This window comes from Tachypleus tridentatus, chromosome 3, assembly GCF_004210375.1.
Source record: "Tachypleus tridentatus isolate NWPU-2018 chromosome 3, ASM421037v1, whole genome shotgun sequence".
NCBI classification, from domain to species: Eukaryota; Metazoa; Arthropoda; class Merostomata; order Xiphosura; family Limulidae; genus Tachypleus; species Tachypleus tridentatus.
In genome coordinates, this window is record NC_134827.1 from 16,865,339 (window position 1) to 16,889,397 (window position 24,059).

At 30.8% G+C, this 24,059-nt stretch overlaps 1 protein-coding gene across 5 annotated transcripts; it reads right to left on the reverse strand.

Annotated features, from left to right (window-relative positions):
- Positions 1 to 5,569: 5,569 nt before the first annotated feature.
- Positions 5,570 to 23,647, reverse strand: LOC143246441 (small ubiquitin-related modifier-like). Of its 5 annotated transcripts, none has more exons than XM_076493164.1 (5): positions 23,574 to 23,639; positions 23,006 to 23,068; positions 17,413 to 17,490; positions 12,538 to 12,609; positions 5,570 to 5,972 (listed from the first exon to the last, which is right to left on the reverse strand). In XM_076493164.1, exons 1-5 carry the CDS (start codon positions 23,574 to 23,576, stop codon positions 5,910 to 5,912), a joined length of 279 nt encoding a protein of 92 aa, XP_076349279.1. In that variant the 5' UTR covers positions 23,577 to 23,639; the 3' UTR covers positions 5,570 to 5,909. The 5 variants fall into 5 exon arrangements, with proteins under 5 accessions (XP_076349279.1, XP_076349278.1, XP_076349277.1 ...); XM_076493163.1 differs by lacking the exon at positions 23,574 to 23,639 and adding an exon at positions 23,161 to 23,483; XM_076493162.1 differs by lacking the exon at positions 5,570 to 5,972 and adding an exon at positions 6,426 to 10,406 and having other exon boundaries at positions 23,574 to 23,647.
- Positions 23,648 to 24,059: the final 412 nt, after the last annotated feature.

Genomic DNA, 24,059 nt, shown 5'->3' on the forward strand with positions numbered 1-24,059 from the left:
TAATTTTTGACTGGGTCGACATGTAATAATCATAGAAAAAAGATCCGATAGAAACAGTAAACTATTAAAAGGTATTCGGTCAAATAATAGCTTGTGCATAAAAGGATATCCATCAATTACATCAGTAACTACATTAAGAAAAATTAGCAAAAACTGTCTATACAGAGAGAATTATCAAATATAAAGTAAACAAAGTGAGCTATCAATCAAACAATAGTTCCACAAACAGTTTGCAATCAAATAATCGATATACAACGAGTTGTTGATGAAATAATACCTACATGGAGAGGGTTATCAAACAACAATCTACACCATGCGGCACAACAGTAAATCTGAAGGGCTTGTAACGTTAAAAACCGGATTTCGATGCCAGTACAGATATCCCACTGCGTAGCTTTGTACATTAACTATCAGTAAAAGGTATACAAAGACAGCTATCGATCAAAAAGAAAAAATTACCAAGTAACAAGTATACGACTAGTTATATATCAAACATTATATATATTTTCTATAAATAAACTTCAAGTAAACTAAAAATATAACAAATGAAAAATATTTTTATCTATTTTTTCAAACAATGCACGCATGTCATGACCCTTCTTTAAGTTTTTGCTCTAAAGTTTGCTTGTTTTGAACTTTGCGCAAAGCTACACGAGGACTTTTTTCTGCGCTAGCTGTCCCTAATTTAGCAGTATAAGACTAGAGAGAACGCAGCGAGTCATCACTACCCACCACTAACTCTTGGGCGACACTTTTACCAATTAATAGTGGGATTGACCGTCACATTTTAACACCCCCACGGCTGAAATGGCATATTTGGTGTGACGGGAATACGAACCCGCGACCCTCGGATGACGAGTTGAGTGCCTTATGCACCTGACCATGCCGAGCCATTTGCTTTAAAGAAGCTACAAATAATTTGTAGTAAGATTGTTTTATTTTGGTTTTTTTTCACTCGAATGTACTAAAGAAACAACAAAACAATCAAAATGACAATCAATGTTGCAATCGATTTTAGCTAAAGCCATAAAAATCTCAAATCTGAAGAAGACGGCCCAAAACTACGAACTTCCTTTTGGGATGCATAGCCAAGGCAAATACATCTGTGCAAGTATATTGGGAAAATTAACGTATGTCACCGATTCTAAAGCACAATGCAGATTAAAAACAAATGTCATATCTTAGGCTTTATGGCACAACACAACAAAAACGTTTGTTTTCCCAACAGAAACTGCCGGTGAGACAACGGAAAGTTTGAGGGTTTATAACACTTAAAATGAAGTTTTTATGGCATAGCACCATGCGTCAACAACAAACAAACCTTTCTAATCCCTATTGGATTAATGGTATGGATTGACACTGTGAGCTTTGAGCTATAAACACAAAAACAACAAACTTTGCCTCCAGTGGTAAGTCTTGGGGCTCATAACATGCACTGGCTTTCATACACTATCTTACTTACACAGGTGATGACAGGTTAGCTTTTTTTTACTATTTGTTCTTACATTTTGTGCAAAGATTCACGAGTGCTATCTGATCTAGCCTTCTCAAATTTAGCAGTGTAAGGCTAGAGGGAAGGTAACTACTCATCACCACCCACTATCGACTCTTAGGCTACTCTTTTACTAACAAATAGTGGGATTGACTACCACATTATAATGCTCTCACAGCTGAAATGGTAAGCTGGTGGGATAGGGATTCTAAATGATGACAAAAATTTTAGTTTGCCCTTTGATACAATCAATAACTTCAGATCACGGAAAGCTATCTACAAAGGTCAATCTTAAATTAAACCCAGTAAAACAACTTACTTGATATAATTTCCTGGTGTGAATACAATTATTCACATTTCAAAACAAAAAACTTAAAGGTATTAAATATGCTGATTTAGCCTTTGTTCTATCGAAGCTGAGAATTTAAGACAGAATTAATAGACTTATAATTGAAGTTTTCTATTATAAGAACAATAAAAAAGGCACTTCTAGTGTTAACAATAAATAAAATACAATGTGTTTTCTTATAGCAAAGCCAAATTAGGCTATCTGCTGTGTCTACCGAGGGCAATCAAATCCCTGATTTTAGCACTAAATTCAAAGACTTACTGCTGTCACCACGTGTGACAATAAAATACAATAGGCTTTATTAGATGCAACGTATGGACTGCTTGGGATGATGTCTTACTGTAGTAGAAAGGACGTCTCTAGATGGTGTTGGTCATCCAGTTAATCCAGGGATCAAAATATTACATTTCTGCATTCCTGAAGAATTTCATCTTTTTAGTCAGCTTTCTTAATCGTGAATGGATGGTCCATTCACATTCCATTCATTACAATCAATGAAAGTGAACATACTAAATGAATTAAACATAAAACAATTCATTAGAAAATTCAACTTTACATGAAGGAGTGTAATCTACCTGACAGCTTTCCCTCAAGGAAATGTAATTTTATTTCCCTATTTCAATTCTTGTAATTTTCACATATTTGAGTTATGTGTTGTGTAACAAAAGTAAAAGTATTACTCAAACAGATAGGTAGAAAATATTTGGCCATGATGTAACTGAACAGTCTACGTTTTGTATTACACCTGTGAATGTTACAGTAAAGATAACACATCATTGCTACTACTAAACATTCTACTTTAATTGTAATACAAATTGTTTCTAGCAAAAAATGTTGATGCATAGTTTTTATATATATAATTTTACTGGTTACGTGTTGAAAGTATTAATTTATTCAGAAGGTTAATAATAAGTTGTCCCACTAATGTTCTAGGAACTACATTGCTCTTAAAACCACTTTATCATTGTTCACACTCAATCTGATAATTATTCATACACATCGCTCAATACTGCGATTTCCATTGTAACACATTTATAGAATATTTGATGTGATTAGTTTTAAACCACACATCTTGAAAAACATTTCTACTCTACACAAATGTCATCAAACTAAACAACCGAAGGTTTACTGGAATTGCACTAGGAGACCACAAGTATGGGGTTACATGGAATTATTTTGTTACTGGTATCAGAATAATGTTCAATTTAATTGCAATGATCTTTGTATTCAAATGTTCCCTCTGCTGTTGTTTTTTTTTTTTTAAGTCTTCACTATAAAGATGAAAGCGTTTTTCCAGATTAGCATGAAATGCAATTGTTTAAGAGATTGATGTTGTCCTTCAAATTGGTAAACGAGACTTTCTATTTGTATAGAGGCCTCTTTTATTAAAACATTATGTACTTTGGTACTTTAACAATATCTTATCACAAACACTTTTTCCTCAGAAATGGTTGCGTCATATTTCTAAAATCATGTGTACCTTTAGCAGTACTGCACTGTCCAATTATCTGGAATTCACCACAAACAAGATATACAGATGCTAAAAATGTCAGTGATACAATGGTTTGCATCTGCATCAACACACTACTCTCAGAGATGCCAACTATTTCAAATGACTGAGCGTAATGATTGTAGACAGAGCCCTTCATCATTTGTGGCTACTAGGCCTAACCAATGTCTCTAAGCTGTTTATTATTATAACTATTATTATTTATTATTGCTATAGATTGCTCATTTATGAGTTTTGTGTATTTAATAAATAAATTTTAAATAAATTCTTTTGAATTATGTTGGCGAGATGCCGATTATGTATGTCTGGAACAATCGTTTATCCCGCCATGCGCCACAGAAACATCGATGTGACAAACTGTACAAAACGCATGAATGTCACTGACTTTTGATGCAATGACCGGATATTTTGCACTATATTCTTTCCCAAATTTTTGATTCACAGTTTTAGTCCTTTTAGAGTTGCCAGAAACAAGACAATCTGGTGAACGATCGCATTGGTGTTTCTATGCCGCTTAGAAAACGAAAAATACCCATCTACGCGAGCGCTGATTGGCTGACTAGCACTGATGACGTAACTATGGATTCCCCCACGTACCCAGTATGGAGAAGCACCACACTCAAACTACTGAGAGACGTCGGAGATACAAATATTTTTTATTATTTCAAGCACAAACATGATTATCGCAAGTTGTCATTTGGACTATGTCTTTTATTTATTATCAAAATTTATTTGTATCTCACTAGAAATTTTCTTTTCACCCGTTTTAAGCCTTGGGGGAACAATTTATCATTTTATTGTATAGGCCCAATAATAATTTAGGAGTTGCAACAAGTCGTAATATTTGTCTGTATGAGCGTATAGTCGTAATGTATACACCAAAATCGTAATAATTACGCTCAAAGCGTAATGGTTGGCATCTCTGTACTCTACGAATACATATAAAAGTTTGCTTATTTGTTTGTTGTTGTTTTTTTTTATATAAAATATGATTAATCCTTTAAAAATTAAACTTTCCTTCCGTTAAAATGTTTATTTGTGATCAAGCTTTTATTTACTAATTTGTTTCACAAAACTTATTTGTTCTACATTAAACATTGCTATTTTAATTAATTTTCTGCTGTTCGTTAGTTGTCAATTATTTGGAAATAAATTTATAGTACTTTTTTATTGATTATATCTACGAATGCTTTTTTTATTTGTAATATTACATTACTCTCAAGTCTGGAGAAATTTAATGTTCAATGTGAAAATGTTACAGTGGCAAGTGATTTCTTTACACTGTGATGGAGAAATAATACCACACAAAGAAACTGTCAGTAAATTTTTTTATCATCAGTGGTATAATATATGCAAGGGTGATAAAGAATACATTACATATGTCACATTCACACAAATGACAAATTTATAAGATATCTTTGGGCAAAATATTTTCACAGATGCTGATTGTAGATTTAAAAAAACTGACAAAAGTTTTGTAATGAAAACTACAACATTTGATGTGTGTTAATACACAGACATTTTTCATGAGCTCAAACAGTATTTAAGAAACTATCTATTCAAAAATATATTTACAAAAATGTATATGACCAGCAGTTCTTTAAAGGGTAGTAAAATATAGAGAAAAAATGTATATTCTGGTTCTTAAAAAAATGCCCAAGACCTGTGAAGTGCATCAAGTGTTACATCAGTCACATTTAAAATTAAACCATACTTGTAAATATTTTTTCACTTACCTCCACTCTTCTCTACAAAACTATATATGTTAAGAAAATAAAGGTTGATGTTATAAAAGTGGAATGGCTTGTAATATTTATTAGAATCTTTATCAACCACATAATCAATTCAAATACAAATATAGGCTGCTCTTACAATTTACATCAGGTTTTACCTAAAGTTGTCTTTGAGCTAAGGCTTTGGAACAGAGCAGTATAGAAAGTTTAATTTCTAAAGATAAATTGATAATAAATAAATCTAACCACAATTGATTCCAAAGTGCTCTTTACATGATTCAGTCTAAAATGTTTATCAAAATGTTTTTTATTACAGCAAAACGTATTACAATTATCACATTTTTTGTAACTGTAAAACCTATACTTTCTTGGCTTTTTACACTTAGACTGTTTAAGGGCTATGCAAAAGAAATTAATAAATCTCTGCTTGTAAAACATACTGAAACAAAAACAAAATGTCATATAAGTTTACTAGTATATATATATTTTGTCTGACATCTCATAGCAATATCAATAAACCTGATTGATCATTTCTAAGACATGATTCAATGTTACAAAGAATTAATGTTTACTTGAATGTTTCATAAATAGAGATAATATTTATGTACACACACCATCTAAGGTATCTGAATTGAGCAACAAAAAATAAAATTTAAATGGCATAAAGTCACAAAACAAAATTCTGTTAATAGTTTCTAAAACACACATTTACTTTAAAGAAAAACACGTCTTTGGAAAATCTCTCTCTTTAAAAAGCCCAAGTGACGAAATCTTGTAGCAAGGCATATATCATATAATGGAACACGTGATATGAGGTTTGACCTACTACCACACACCACCTGTTTGTTCCTGGTACACTTCAATGACATCATCATTTTCCATCTCCAGCTACAAAAATAATACAATGGAATCACTTTTCACAAATGTGCTCTCTTCATAAATATCAACTGCATAAACTGAAAAAAAAATATTTCCTTAACCTATTTATCAAAACTAATGCTCTCTGAAGCCAAAGTGTTTAATAATGATAGTTTCCACTGTAAAGCATGTATTTTTTCTTGAATTATTATTAAATATGGCATAGGTTTATTTTGCTCCACTGAAATACATCTACTCTACCAGATTAAAAAAAAACCATTTGCTCCAAAAGTTATTTGATAATTGTTTACTACCAATTTCTTTTGTTTCCCCAAAATGTGTTGATCATAATACCTACTAAACAAAGAAGTTTAAAGACAAAGTTGTCTCAAAGCGACAACAGATTAACCACTTTCTTTACCAAACAATATATTCATGCAAAATCAAAAATGGAAAAGAAATAAACACACAAACTTTGAAATCTGAGGCCTTATGTTCTTTTAATTGAATCTACATATACACAACTTGAAGCCAAGGCTGTCTATTGTGAAATATTAGATTATCTAAAATCACTAACAAAAATTATAAGAACTTATCATAATGGCATTTAGGTTTGCAACTTTGAGAACGTCACCACATTATCTGTATGGCAGAAGAAGGAAAAACCAATGGATATGCTTTCTCTAAGATGTACTGTGCATACATGCCTGAATTGTAAAAAAAAGATTGCCCAAAATAGTATAAATCTTTTAATGAAGAATTTATTGTGTCATTAACAATATATTTGAGAAAAACAATGATATGCAAAAAGTATCTTTGTATTATTACAATTTAGGTTTAGCACACATTTAGAGTTATACTACTTGAAAACACACCAAACATAATACTTCTAAGACAAGATTGGTGAAACATACCATAGTAAAGTCACCCATCGTGCATGTGTATATAAAACAATTGATTATGTTAACATCATACTCCATACATTATTTACCACAAGTGAAATACAACCACATGTAATGATATGCTATAAATAAATACTTAAATTCTACAGGCATAATATATACATATCACAAATTATGAAAAATGATTTGTAAAAAGAGTTGTATTACCTAATACACATCATCAGATATATGTATTAATGTATATGACAATTTGTTCATGTTTTCAGATTAAATCTATTATGGCAGAATAAAAAATTCTAAGATTTTGAATAGTGTTTGCATCATTCTAAAATGTGAGCATTTTTCTTCTATCAAATAGAAAAACATACAGCATGTTTAAAGTACATGTTCATACAAATTACAAAGATTATTTATTTAGATTAGCAGAAGTTTTGTTATCCACTTATTAACAGAGCTTTGAAAAGTGTTAAAAGCTGTTTTATCTATGGAAAAGTTCAATTCACATGAGAAATACCACAGCTGCTCTGTTCATGTGTCAGGAAGACCAAATATCAAGGTTCTTGCAAACATTGTCAGAAGTGTTAACTTTTGGAAAGTTTCTGAAAAATACAAGCCAAATAACTTTTCTCCATAATTTTTTGAGTGAATATTAATACAGTGAGACATTGTTCATGTTAAAAGAAAAACTGTATCACTACACTATTCTTATTCAAACATTATAACAACAAAAGTGCATTTTTTTACCTTAAATCCATTCATGTTCAAAAATATAACAGCCATAATGCATTCTTTAATATTTATAATTCTCATATCATTTTAATAAATACTTCACTTTTTATTATACTCAGGCTAAGCTGTAAAATCCCTAACATTTCTTGGCAATAATACCTAAAACCAACTCTCAATAGTAAACTATTGCTTTTGTTTATAAAGACATACCTGATACTGTCTATTTTTACATTATTTTTGCTCTTACAACCTTTGGGAACAAGCAAAAATCATTATTTCTATGAACCATAAAATGATAAATAAGCTTCCCAACAGTAAAAATGCATCAATTACATATAAAACAAAAAAAACAACTATGTCAGTTACAGAAAAAAATATATACAAGTTGAATAGATATTTGGTTAGTACAAGCAACCACCTATTCAGTAATTTTGCTACATATTCATCTTGGCCAAATATTAGCATCTATTGAGCAAATGAATAGATAACAAATTAACACACAGAAAGTCAACTAGTTGATACCTTAATGTAAAGTAAGTTTTTCATTACATATTTTAAAAAATTTTAAACTTTGTTTTAATAACATTTGCTTATGCACATAAATATTTCATTTTTCTGCTTTTATATATATTAAATAAACCTTATTAAGCCTAAACTGAATTGTAATAAGGTCAGTATAGTAAATAAATATTAGTTTCCAAGTGTTATTTCTCTAACTGAATGTATTTTAAACAGTCTTTCCAAATAATTAGTCATCAGGAAAAAGAATCTTACTGTCCATTTAAATTTTTATAAGACCTCACTTTTTATTAATGCATATTTATCAACCAGTTGTCAAAAAAAGCTATTGAGTAGACCTAAATAATTTTGATTTATATGCTTATAAAACAACACTTAAGTATCTCACACTTATATCAGTTACCGAAGACATACAGCAATATTCACTTTTTTTTTTATTAAAATTTCTCACTCAGATATTCTTGCTTGGACTTTCAGTTCAGGAGTTTGAAGGTATAATAACAATAGCCCTTCAGCATTTTGTGAAAACAATCAATTTTTCTCTGCTTCAGAAATATTGCAAGCTTATAAAAACAGGCATTTACTATACACACAGCTGGTTGTAGTTGATGTGAATCTCCATGCTGAAATACTACTTGAAATGTCTTTCTCAAGTTTCCACTCAAAAAATGAATTAGTCACTTTAAAATAGTGAATAAAAACATATTAATTTCATCAGTAACAAAAACATTTTTGTCACAATGCATTCCATCAATATCTTTAGCACTGTAGAAGCCAAAAATCCCTTTGAACAGTTACTGCTAACAGCATGAAGTCATCTATTGTCTCTTACATTAATTCATCACATTTGATTGTAAAATTGGCAGAATTAATGCTTTTATCCAAACTTTGTTTCACTTCACTGCTCTTTGTAAAAATGCATCTTACAACAACATTTCAACACGTAAACCAAGAAGAAACTGGACTGCTGTATTCCAGCAAATCTAGCTTCAAGATTTCATCTGAAGAATGCTTTCACATAAAAAAGCTGTTCGAGTTATCCCTCAACAGATTACAAATACAAACAGTCACAGTTAATGAAACTGCATATGTGAAACTAATATGTTTCAGTACTTTCTTCAAACAATAGAAAATTTTAAACAAGCTTACAATTATTGAGGATGTAATTTGTGATATCATTAGAATATTTTTCTTTTATTTCAAAAGCCTTTCAAGAAGATGATATGTTGGATTACATCTCTTCCCTACAAGATTTCCAGTAGCATGTTTAAGTTAGTTAATGGTTATATAAAGTGCTACAGAAGTGCTTAAAATGTGTAACAGTCTCTCTACTGACTGTGATGAATTCAAATACAGCTTGCTGGGATTCCAGAACATTCATAGTCTGTAATGTATGGATAAAGCATGATTCATATACGCTTCATTATTTATCATTAGAAGCTAAATATTCTTTTTTTCAGTTTCCCATACATCTTCCAACATTTTCCATATTGCATCACCAGTATAACTTTAGAAGTAGTATCTTATTTTGTATGAACCATTCTCTTTTAAAACTAACTTAATGTTGTTTGCCTCTGAAAACAACCAAATATCTATGTCAAAGAAACAGCACCGACATCCTAATTATGACTAGTAAATGCATTCTTGCTTTTTCATATATCTAGAACAAGTTTTTGGAAAAAAAAAATTCTGCTCAGTAGTTTTTACAGTTGTCTTTTCTCCATCAGCTGAGCAAACCCTTCATCAGCATCAGTTGAATTGGGTTAACTATTGTAACAACTTCAGAAGTTGCACAGTGTAGCTCTTTAGCACAATAATCATTAATTAACAGTAACTTTGTTTTTGGTAATGGGAAACACTCTTGAACTTGAGATCACTCACAAAGTTAATTGCAAATTCTTATAGTCTGAACAAGATTATTTATTCATAGTGATTGTTCTTCGAGTAAATCATTTTTCCATAACATTTAAACAACACACAATTTGTACTTCATTTTTTTTTAACATCACCAAGTTCTTTAAAGTAGTCAGATGTAGGATTATTTTTTAATTTTTCATCACTCTTAATAAACAATGAACACAAAAATTATCACTAAATCATTCTTCACATCACCAATAGAAAACATCAAATTAGTCACGAGATCAGCGTATGCAACTGACAATTCTGTGCAGGTCTTCTTTACTGAATCTTGCTAAGACTTTGTAGATGTTGTCTTAAAAGTTCTATGTTATGAAGGGTCCATCACTACAGTTTCATATTCAAAGGAGCCTTCTTCAAACAAGATCAAACTTTTCATAAAATATTTTGGTTTCCACTGAAAAATATTACTGGCAACTGTATAAATTATGCATGGTCAACTATAGCACAAGTTTTATATCTTTCACTATAGGCTTTGTATAATATACACAAGTTCGTCTACACATTTGCAGACATTAAGAAGTTACACTAACTTTTGACACAGCATATTTATCTTCACAAAATTTAGAAGACTTTTTACAAGTATTTTGTATACAAAAAATATAATTTTTTAATGAAATACTTTTTAAAAAATTTGTTTGTTTCATTACTATTCCGAGTGCATAGTGATTTCATGCGATGATTTAAAAATTATTCTTTGTTCCAAAAATCTCAAATATTATTTGTATAATCTTTAAAACCTACTAAATAAATTCCAAATGTTTGTTCTCAGTAAGACTATGTTATTTTCTATACTCTAACTGTGTGAAGTCTCGTAACAATCATAAAAAAATTACAATATAAGTTACTCTTTCCTCATGCTAGAATGACATATTATAATACGAAAATACAAATGTTTCATCTAAGTAGCTTAAGTCTCATAATGCCATACAGATTTTTTTTTTTTATTATTATTATAATGATCTTGCAGTCATAACTTGCTAACATTACATAATTATCAGTCTTCCCTGTCTCGGCTGTGTTTTAGCGAGCTTGTATTTTGTAATATACAGTCACATTTCAACCATTGTAGATGTATATAAATTATTAAAACATTTTTCTTAAAATACAGAACAATAAATGAAGAAGTAAAGCAAATGATTATCTCTTCTCATTGCAACCCTTGAACTTAGTTGCTGCTGGACATAGGTTGCTAAGCCTTTTTAAATTGCATATGTGGAGGATTATCAATTTTATATAACCAAAAAATCATATATAACTATACTAATACCATTGGATTCCACTATAACTTATTAAACTTAGTAACCAAGATTTATTTTGATTTTACAAAATGAAACTTCAAGCAGACTAAAAGACAATCTCCCTTCTTGAAATCTTAATTCGAAAAAATGTGTTAACCTTTTTGCAGGTTAAAATGGCTGAGAAAACCACTTGTGGGACATTCCAAGCTGCATTGGTTATTCATATGTCATACATTGAAGTGTGTAAGTGAAGCAATTTTCAAAAAGGGAAACAGATGAATGGGGCCACTGTCTTTGATTCAGTACACAAGTCATATCTCAGCAAAATAACATACAAGGTTCTTATTTTATATTCTAGCTTTTTAATTAGTAATTTAAATTCCTAATTTGTATGAAACTATAGACTTGATATTTTGACATCACAAACATATAATTTTAAATATCCCTACATTCAACACACCCCATGATTTACTAAAATCTACATTTAGGTGTGTTCTTTAAATATTTACTTTTAAATTAAGAGAAAAAATTAACTTGTACATAATATTGAAGTTTGAATTACAATCTACAATTTGATTCATAAAATAGTAGTTGTTAAAAAACTTTGAATGCAAGTCAATAAATGCAATGACATGACCTTTGATCCATAACCCACCACAAAAGGGTTAACCTAGAACTACTGCAGTACCTTTTGTTAAAGTATCACATTCTACTTGTATGTTACCTTTTTCTGAAAAATTGTGTACTTGTTTGTAGGTACCATTGTTTCAACTGCTCACATACACTAATGAAACTCTTTCAACAAATACATCAATTATTCAGTGGCAGAATACTCAGTCGTTTGAATGAAAGACCTGGCTAGATATTCAGCATTCAATATTCATGCAAAACATTATTCCTTACATATCAATATATGTTAATTTTGTAATAATTGAATATTTGAAAGAATTATTAAAGAGAATAGGTAACAAATTCCTCTGACAAAGCTTCTGTGGCTGAATTTATTTTAATTCAATGAAAATTACTTACATATTACTACATTCCGGAATATAACAGAAGGAACAGGTTTATGTAACATTACAAATGGAACCCTTTTGAAAATATCAGTTGCACTGTCAAGTGTGTGGATATTGCAGGAATACATGTTCAATGAATATATTAGGACACAATCCATACATTAGTAATATGTACAAGACATGATTATGAATTTGAGCACCAGTGTTTGGAGGCACAGATGCCTTACATTAGACTTTGGTTATGTAAAATGACCAATTTTATATGTTATACCTGTTTTGGTGTTTCATCATCATTTATTCTTCTGCCATCAAAGAGAAACCTTAAAGAACCAACTGGAACTCCCTGAAAATAGAATTAACTGCTTGAAGATTTTATATTGAGATATACATGTATTCTAAAACATATGAATAAACATATTTACTACATTCAAACCTTAAATAAGGTGTAATTATGAAAAAATAATCTTCTATCTTATGCAATTACAGGTATTTACAAATTTCAGGATACTGCAACAATAATTTATGTCTGGTCTATTACATAAAGAACTTAAGAAATATTGGGTGGTTATTCTAATTGAAAAAAAAATGAGTGATGTTTGAGATATGTTTACATTTTTAATCAACATAGTTAAAAAGGAACATTCATTTCAAAATTTTGCATTCGAACTAAAAGCCCATCCTTAAATAAGCATAAATGAGAATTACCTTATTAACACAGAGAGCCATAAATGTTTTAGTACTTGGATCAAATCTTGCAAGGTACATTTTAATATTAAACAAGATGCAAGGTTAAGTGAGCTTGGGGTTTTCTACTTAGGAAAGAAATTCTTACCAAATAAAACATGCTTTAGAGTTGTCAAAATAAAAAGTTCAAATCTTTACAACTTAGAAATTAAATACACATTTAAAGGCATTACTTTATGCTAAGTTTTTGCTGATAATCTCTCATTATATTACATATGAACTATTACTAATACCATGTAAATAAATTTCTGGATCAGTTCTTAAATGAAAATGAAGTTCAAATGGCTTCATGAATAAAACAAAGAAGGTTAAGATAAATAGAAGTTCATACACAATAAAAGTTAACATTATTTTATACACTATTAGACATTTCAATTTATAAATGTAAGCAGAACTTACTTAAATAGTAGCTCTCTAAATACAGGTTCGGTCAAAGTCTTTATAGATCTGATACTACTAAACTTTTAATATAGTAAATATATTTTCACAAATTTTGGGTCTTTCAGTAAACATTACAAGTCTTCCACATACACAAAATCATTTTTTAAATGATGTATTTTAAATAAACTGAAAAAAAAAATTGTCTGAATATATCGAGTATTTACAAAGCAATTTTCATGCTACGATTAAAATTAGGGAAAATGGGATGTCTATAGAAAATTTATCACCCTTCTTGCATTAAGGGAAAATTCAAGATTTTTTAGGTATTGCCTTACAAAATTAAAAATTTAAAACTTTTATACTATTACAATATGGATTACGCTGCACAACAAAGTTTTTGCTTCTTGAACACTGTTGGGTGTTCCTTATAGATTTTTGGCTGCTGATCACAAAAATCACATCCGAATTTGCCCATCACGTACCGTTTCATTGAAATCTTCATTTCACCAAGACATTGCTACAATGGAAAAACGATATCAGGGCAACTGGAATCCATCAATGCTTGCTAACAACTGTTGGACACTGCAACATGATGTACCGGACATTGAATACAAACAAAAATCAGGAGCAAAACACTTTTAATTATGCTGAACTTAATAGTGTATTAGAAACATAAATGCAATTAAATATGTTATTGCTGGTAAACAGTTAATTGTCTATTTCTCAGAGTTTCTACAAGGTGAAGAAAACCAAAACTATATTTGTGCATACCCACCAGGTACCTGTCACAATCAGCAAAAATATTTCAGGAAGCAAAGCTTTTCAAAAAAATTGTTGTGCAGTGTTATCAGCTATGATTTTATGCTATACTAATTGGTGTATAACAAGAAGTTTAATAAACTTTTGAATGTAAGCCACTAAAAATCTCACGTGTGCAGTAAATGATGCCCAGCCAGTGAGTGTTAAATTGATCCCTGTTACTCAGGTGATTTCGTTTCCTTTCCAAAATAACTTCACAAAAATAAGTAAAAATGTAAAATTAAATTTGATACAAACACTCTGTAAATAGAAAATAAAGCTTCATACAGCACTAATGCTAATTCTGAAATATTATCTTAAAGTATACAATGATTGCTCATTTACTGACCTTTACTCATCTCCTTAGCTACCAACAATGATATATTTTCCTATAAAACTGATGAAAGTTTGTATTTCTGTCTGACCATAATCATAATACTATGAAACATGCGACCACAAACCAAATCCTCAGCTATTTTCTTCAATAATTACAGTTGCCATGACTACCATAAGTATGGGTTTATCTTAAAATATTGCTTTTCTATCTCCATTGCTCTTTTCATGAATACCTCATAAGCCCATCTGTGCTTTTTGACTACATTTCTCACATGTACAGGTTAATCCACTTGCCAGTTTCTTTCTCTGCACCAACAAAAACATGTCCACACAAGGCAAATCCCAAGAAAATAACAGTGAAATACTAATCTATTAACCTTCTGATAATGAGCTTCGTCATTTTTACTAGCCTTGTAACTACTATATAATTATGAAACTATACAAACTATAACTCAATGTGGTAAATTTAGCTACATGAAATTTGGTAAGATTACAACTATTTACACAAAAATCAGATTCTTTAATACAGTGTTTTCATTAATGCTTTGTCTAAGTTAATAAAGCCTTTACTAAATCAGTCTGAGTAAGAGGTGGTTTTCACGCTAACAATAAAAGTACTCATCTGCACAATTATCAGAGCCACCTAAATGAACCAAGTTCTTTCCAAGTAAAACTTGATATTTTATATCTTTCATTTTATTCTAACACTAGCAAAATCTTATACATACTGCAAACTACAGTGTCTATCTGAGCATTTGCCCACCTCCCATTTGAAATCCTGTGCAAGCAGGCAAAGCTGAGTATTCACTTTTGAAAACACAGAACAAGCACGAATAATGTTTATACCAAATTTTATTTTGCAAGTTAAATATTTCACACTAAGTTGTTAGGAATTAATCACACTGTCATTCATATTTCAAAACGTGACAACTAAAATAAACAAAATTAGAAGTGCAAAAATAATAATCCAAAGGGTTTTTTTTTTCTTCTTGTGTCATAACTGCATACTGTAACAGTCATTTTCACAGCCAAACCTAATAACTTTTCAAATCTGGATTCATTCAGTTTCATTTCTTTCCAACAATACTTAAACCCTTTCAGAGTATGGTGAAAGTAATTTATTATAGCTAGACAGCTTTGTGCAAACAAACAATTTAGTTACAATCACATAAGGCAATGTGTGAATGCTAGGACACTGAATCTCAAGAAATTTTTCACTTTATTTTTTCCATTGATATTTTGTTCTCTAACATATGTTTCTAATCATTATATTTTAGTTACTTTTATAACAGACATTTAAAACAAAACCCATAAAAACCAAGAAATTTAGCACTTACACACCTGGATTTTTGCTGTTGAAGGACAAAGCACTTTTTGTAATGATGTTAGTGGTTCAATATCACACTATAATGGACCTCTTCCTTGAATGATACTGGAAAAATTCTTTATTATGCGATGTGTGACCCTCAACTTTGCAAAATTTTTATCCTGTGTGCATGTAGATTTGTAATTGGGGTCACAATTGTTCCCCACTTCACTTCAATTTCCTGTCATGGAGACTTCATTTTTCTCTGTTCTTAGGTTGCAAATATGACATCATGCACTTGTGCCATCTATTTAAATATTAGAATACTGTCAGTTGTGTATCAATTTAAATACTTTGCAGAGAGTGGATGGATCTTTACCAAAATTGGTATGGAGGTTCATCAGGCCCATGAGAAAATACACACAAATTTTCAATTTTGTATTTTGTGGTTTTTACAAGATTTTCCAGGTTGTTTTACCACTACTTTGCTCCTGTTAATGGATATTCACCAATCTGGCATGAAGGTTTGTTGAGTCCATAAGGAAATGGATGCAAACTAATAGTTTCACATTTTGCATTTTGCTGTTTTTATGGGTATTTTATTTTTGTTTTTAAATTATTTATTAAAAAAAAACAAATTTTCATGTCTTAAGATAACCTTTCATTAATCATGAATTTACATAACTTTCTTCGAGGGTACAGATACCCAAGCTAGTATTTTTATGTTTGTTTTAAATATGTAACAGAACACTAAAAATTATCATGTGCAAATAACAGAATATCCTAAACTACTAGAACGTATTTGACTTCCTAACTAAGTCACAAATAAATTAAAACTTTCTGTTAGCTACTTAGAGCTCAACAATAATGATTAAATGTAAACATTCTGAGATTCTCTGTAACTGCATGCCAGAAAAGAAAGCTTTTAACAAGTTCTTGATGGGAACAAAACTCTTTTTAATGATTATAAACTCTAATAAGGTCATGATATGCACTTTGACCTACCCAAATCCATAAAGTTAAGTAAAATTAGTACTAATGTGATATTCCACAATCCTTAATGATCATTTCAAATGCACATTCAAAGGACTACTTAAATTAAGGATCATTCCAATTACCATAAAAGTATTATCTAAATTAATGATACACACATTCAAATGAGATAAAACCCACAACTCATACTAAACTGCACTTCACCTTGGAATGAGTATGTCCTCATCTCTAGATGTCATGAGAAACAGTTTCAAGCAAGTACAAGCTCTTGGAACAAACTTGTATGCAACCCTTGTCTAAACAATAACATAAATGCAAGTTGAAGATCTAATATCTGGTTTTAAAAAAAATGTCATAACTGCAGGCAGAACACACCTGCAGAAAAATTAATTGATGTATTTTATACCAGTATTTTATTCCATACAAGTTAACATTTTATGGCAATTCTATCAATTTTGTAAATTTCAAATGCATTCTGTTAATTGCTGTTCACAATATAATTTCACTAACTAATTGATATTATAGATAATCAGACTTAAGCAAATCACAGTTTTACCAAAATGTTTAAGACAAAGCAAATAAACTTACCACTCTTTCACTATATGACTTTTTAAGTTTACCCATCTGAGTTGTCATTTTCACTCTAAAGTGAATTTCATTGCTGTCCTATATAAGAGCAAATAAAAAACATAGCATTTTTTAAAATCAACTATACATTACTAAATAAGTGAATTTTAATATTACTATTTCTGAGAAAATAACTAGCTGCTCATATACTGCTATGAATGTTTCACTTTTTCACTATACAAACAATGGGCATGTTAATTTTATGTTTTCAAACACTAAGATAACTTCCTGTAACATAAAAGATGATATTGATAACTGAATCACATTTGATAAAAGTTTAATATTCATGTTTCTCCTATTGCCACAATAAAATCTAATATTACAAATATAAAATGACACCTATTTACTGCCATAATCAAGGTACATAGGAGGGAAAGTCAATTCCATGAAGAATTGCTTTGAAACAAGAGGTGTGATAGCTTCAAGAGTTTTGTCAAATTAAACAGTAAAATATATGTTGTGTTTTAATCATACAACATAACATACTACCAGTGCTCAAAACTAACTTGTAGCACCAATGAGGCCTGGATATTAACTCTTAACCACAAGCCAGACATGTGCATGTGTAAAGGCAATCTCAACATGTAAAGCAGGACAATTAGTGGAATTTGTTAACCAATTAACCATCACACTCATTAATCAATCATTTACTACAAATCATTATTCTCATACAAACTGTCACAAGACTATTCTACTAAAACTAAATAAACCAATTCTACACTGAAAATAACTATTCTCAGGTTTCATGGAAAACTGGTGGACTTCTGTCACATTTTGTAATAGATAATACATAATATTTATTCAAAACAAATTCAACACAATTATTCTATTTTACAAGAAAACTTGTTAATTCTAGATTACCTCTTTAAAAGAGACTAAAACGATACACAAGATTAAAATCGAACATTTATAAGTATATTTAAACAGGATAATGCTAAAGAACTTTTAGCAAATGGCATTTTAAACTTTTTTTTTCTATCTTTAACATTATAATTACAACAATCAACAACTTTAAGTATAAAATATAGCACAAAATTTTATGCAAAATGCTCCAATATGGCCAGAAGTTTATTAAAAACACATCAGTGATTTTAACGTTTTATAAGTACGTGCAGGAAGTAACCATTAAAACACATGTACATTCAGATAAGTCAATAAATTGAAGAACTTAAATCTTTCTATGCTATGCAGTATATATCACCCCGTAACAGCAATCAGGCTTCTGTTTTACCTTTTCACTGCCTCTCATCTAGCTAGATTTAGTGGTAAGTGAACAGAAACCCTACTCATATAAATAAAGTATCAAGCTAATGGTGTTAACAATTAAATGACAACTATCATCAGTTGATGCTGCTACCTGCAACATTCCTGCCATTTAAGGATAAAACACTTTTAAGTTAATAATTTCTTGCAAAAACAGTTAAATGAATATTTTATTCAGCAATAAACGTTTTTTTGACAATATACAGAGTAATGAACATTAAATTGCCATAATTTTCTTACCAGAGCAGTCTTTTGCTAAGTAACACCATTGAAGTCTGCAGTTTGTAATAAGTTACCATAACATAAGTTAAAAACAATAAGGAAACTGTTGGAACACCCAGACCATCCCATCTAATAAATGAAACTAAGATGAAAATAAACATTCAAAGCCAGCCCTTATCGTCAAGCCTTCCTTAAAACAGTGCATTCATCACATATGAAGGAAGCCCATTTCAAAGGATAACTAGACTATTAGAAAAGTAAAACTGATTTAGCTGAAGATGAATCCTGCCTTGCCAAAATGTATACTTGTGTCCTCTAGTCCTACCATTCTCACCATACATACAAAACCAAAAAGATATCTCAATACAATCAATTTCTTTTACAATTTTAAACACCTCTAAGATCCTCTCTAACCATTCTTTTTTTGAACAGAAAACAATTCCAGAGATTTCCACCTGTCCTTCTATGACAACCTTTTCATTCCAGGAATCATTCTAGTAGCCATCATGTAAATCCTTTCTGGCAATCCAACATCCATCCTAATATTAAAATCTGAAGACTGAACACAATATTTCAAATGGAGCCTAACCAATGACCTGTATGATGAAATTAGTCTTTTTAGGCTTGTATCAATATTTTTATACATACAACTCAAATCCTATTTGCCCTACCACTAGCAACAGCATAATCACTTCAATAGCTTAAGATGATGATCAACCAGACACCATCAAGATCCTTTTCTTCCATAACATCTACATAAACAGTAACATATTTAATGAATGTCAAAAGATTTAGGCACAATTTTCCACAAGTGAAACCATACTGACTATTCAAAAACCGCTTAAAACTTTGTGCTAAATAGCTTTGCAAGGCATCTTTTATCAGACTTTCAAAAAACATTTTCCACCACTGACGTAAGACTAATAAACCTATAATTACTGTGTCTATTTATCACTTCCCTTGAAAAGAGGAATAACATTAGCCAACTTCCAATCTTCTGGAACCTATTCACTATTCAAGGATTTACAAGTAGCTCAAATATCCAATACTTACTCTCCTTCCATACTCTTTGAAAAAAATACTTGCTCTACGATATTTATCATTCATTAAACTTCAGTCTTTTTATTAACAAGCTCAGAATTAATATCATCAATTTATGCAATTTCATTTTCATCTAGCAGCTGTTCATGACAAGAAATGTTCAGAAAATCTTCATTAGTAAAAACTGAAGAAGCTACATAAACAAGGTAAACAAAGTCAATCACACACTGTTGATAAAAGAGCAGCCTGAAAGATCAAGGGGAATAACACTTACTAAAAGTTTTCCCTTTGGTCAGTTAGGTACAGTTGCACATACCCTTCATAACTTTGCCAAAACTCAAAAACAAAGAAATAAAATTCTCTAACAGCTGAAAAGGCAAGTAGGTTTGGTGGCAACAGGATGTGAACCCAAGACACCACAAGACAACTCTAATCAGTTCTTAAGTGGCATTTGTCTAATAAACAGGTCATGAAATTTAACTTTAAACATCTAAACATAAACCTAACTCATAACATTGCACAACAAAGTTTTTGCTTCTAGAACACTGTTGGGTGTTCCTTATAGATTTTTGACTGCTGATCACAAAAACCACATCCAAATTTGCTGATCATGTATCATTTCATCGAAATCTGCAGTTTCACCAGGACATTGCTACAATGGAAAAACGACATCAGGGCAACTGGAATCCGTCAATGCTTGCTAACAACTGTTGGACACTGCAACGTGATGCACCGGACATTGAATACAAGCAAAAATCAGGAGCAAAACACTTTTAATTATGTTGAACTTAATAATGTATTAGAAACATAAACGCAATTAAATACGTTATTGTCGATAAACAGTTAACTGTCTATTTCTCAGAGTTCCTATGTGATGAAGCAAAACCAAAACTATTTGTGCATACCCACCAGGTACCTGTCACAATTAGCAAAAACTTTTCAGGAAGCAAAGCTTTTCAAAAAAATTGTTGTACAGTGTAATCTAACAAATCTTTTAAAATTTACCATTAAACATAAAATTTAACCTGTAATTATTATGAAAAAGTATCACAGTAATACAATCACAGAATGTAAACTTTTTTCATTCCTTACAATAATATCAAGTTTAATTCAAGATTATTTATTTGATATACTACAATTCCAAGATTCATACAGTACTCCATACAACTGTCTCATGCACACAAACTATATGAATGAATTTTGGTGAAAAAAAAAGTATTTTTTACATTGTAACACAGATGTGTAATAGTTTAACACTCAATTAAAAAAAAAATTAACATGAATATATGGTGGATTTATATAGAAATGTTAAAGGTAATAATTCTCCAATAGCAAATATTAATTGTATAAAACACTGGTTAGATTATACTACGTAACACAAATTTTGTTCTTGGATAGTATGCGTTATTTCTTAATTGCTTATGTTGTAAAAGTGCAAAAAATGGCCATTATTCCCTTTAAACTTTGCTAACCTGGATAATGATTAGACAACCTATTTTATATGTAAACACGGGCAAATTTGTACATTTTCATTTACATAACGTCTGAATAAAACAACATATGAATCAAGATTTACATGTATTTATACTAAAGTTATACAAAAATGTTTAGAAGTGAGTAGTTTTTTTGAGATTTGTAGCTGTAATGTAAATCATGTTCACGTATCAGCCCCCAAATATAGTCTCCCATCATGTTTTCGTTATACGCTCCTTGGTAGCAGCAGTGTTCAAAGTTCAGTATATCTTGGTGGAAGCACTCGCCTTGCTACTCTGAGTAAACTTCCATGTTTTCCTTGAATTTATCAAGATGAGCATCAAGGATATGGATTTTCAGGGACATCATACAGCCCATTTTACTGTAGTTATTCACCCGAGCCTCAACCAATTCCACATAATTTTTAGCCTTGTGATTGCTCAAGAAGCCCTGAACCACTGCAACAAAGCTGCCCCAAGCTTTTTTTTCCTTCCTACTGAGCTTCTTAAAAAATTCTGTTCACTCCAGAATCTTCTTTATTTGTGGTCCTACGAAGACACCAGCTTTGAGCTTTGCCTCAGACAGCTTAGGGAAGAAGTTTAGAAAATACTTGAAGGCTGCAGACTCCTTATCAAGAGCTGTGACAAATTGTTTCATAAGACCCAATTTTATGTGCAATGGGGGAACAACATATTCTGGAGCTCCACTACTTGACACTGGGCCTCCCCACAGAGAACTCGGTCCGTCATGGCCAGTGCTTCCTGTTGTAGTGTCCCTGTTGTCCCAAAGGCAAAAATAACAGAGAAACTTGGTAAAGCCTCCTTGGATAGGTCCATGTGTTCACTTAGGCAGCTAGAACTAAACTTAACTGGTGAGCCCCTGTATATATATAATTACTATGGAAAGTTCTAGAAAATTCTCAAGTTCTACAACATTCTAGAAAGTTCAAGAAAATTCTCTATCAGCTACTCAGCACTGAATCTACCTGGAATGTTCTGGAAAATGGGTAAATTTGAAAATTTCATTATCCAGATCACAAAAGTAAAGTTGGAAGAGAAAAACAGATCGTTTCCATTTTACTTTAGGCATAAGTAATTGGGAAATAACACTTTCTGCCAAGAATCAAGAAAAAGTAAAAATTTTGTTACATAGTGTTATATTTATGTATGAGAAAATAAGTGCCCAAACAAAATTTTATACTAAACTTTGTTGGTTTTACTATATAATTTCAAAGAATGCACATTTGAGAGACCGATCATAACATTAGAATCCTTCCGTGTTCCATCTTTAAATATACCTTTTCCATGCTTATTTTAAATTTTTAACATGTTCCTTCCTCCTTTACTATAAGTTTATTAACAAACTATACGTTGATATGGACAGCCGTAGTATTCACAAATAGTAGCACTGTGAGCGTTAGTGTAACTGTAACACAGTTTTAATGTTTATTGCAAATAAACTTAATGATAATCACTATAATGTAATATTAATATAATGAAAAGCTTACGACTACCAGTAGCACTACTTATCTATATCACGTTTTATTTAAACTCACCTGTCCAACAACTTTAAGCTTAATATATTCTGATCCTGAATCACTCCCTTCCGGTTTCTGATTCTGCAAAAGAACAAAAAGAAATAAGGACTTTCCAACTAAAGAAAAACAGACTTAAATCATTACCAGTGGGCGTAAAATTCATATAACCTAACCTGACGTTCTGCCATGTTAAAACTAAAATCCGGCCACTTTTCAAACAAAACTTTTGTTTCGATGTTCAGCGAGAAAAAGCGTGGGGCGACGAGAGTGGATTGATAAAGGGACAAAATGGCGAAGAAATAACAGTATTAATAATAAGCGGTGTACATTTTCCAACTGATTCTACCACTTATAACGTGCACATGAAGGAAATTAAATTAACCGAGTAAGTCCATAAGTAGCTACGTTTCGAGCCATTTTAAACACCACGTTCAAACAGTAAGACATGCATAACACCAATACAAGTTTATTTGTCAGTGTTGATGGTCGATTTACCTACTTTTCTGTTTATACACCAGTTTTAAATATCCTTACTCATTGAAAGTATTTGAACTCGCTCTGACACTCGTAATTACAACCAACATACCATCCTGGAGATAATTATTCATCATTCTGGAACGAGCTAGTTTCACCAATACGATGATACATAAGTATTTTCAGATATATCGTCAAAAGGTCGTAATTTTTTATTGTTTAATAATATTTACATATTTAAGTAATATAAATCATTTTGTTTAATCTGATGGTTATATTCTGTTCCTTAATTACCAGACAGTTAATATTTAAATTTTAACTTTAAGAAATTTTGATTTAGTTTGCTATATGCATTGATACTGCTAATTTAACATATATACACACAGTGACCACTTTATTAGGTACACCTATCTAGTATCGCATAGGTCCCCCTTTTGCCTCCAGAAAAGCCTGAATTCTTCACGGCTTGGATTCAACAAAGTGCTAGAAACATTCCTTAGGGATTTTGGTCCATGTTGATTCGATAGTATCGCGCAGCTCCTGTAGATTTGTCGGCCACGCACTCATACTGCGAGACCTCCCGTTCCATCTCATCCCA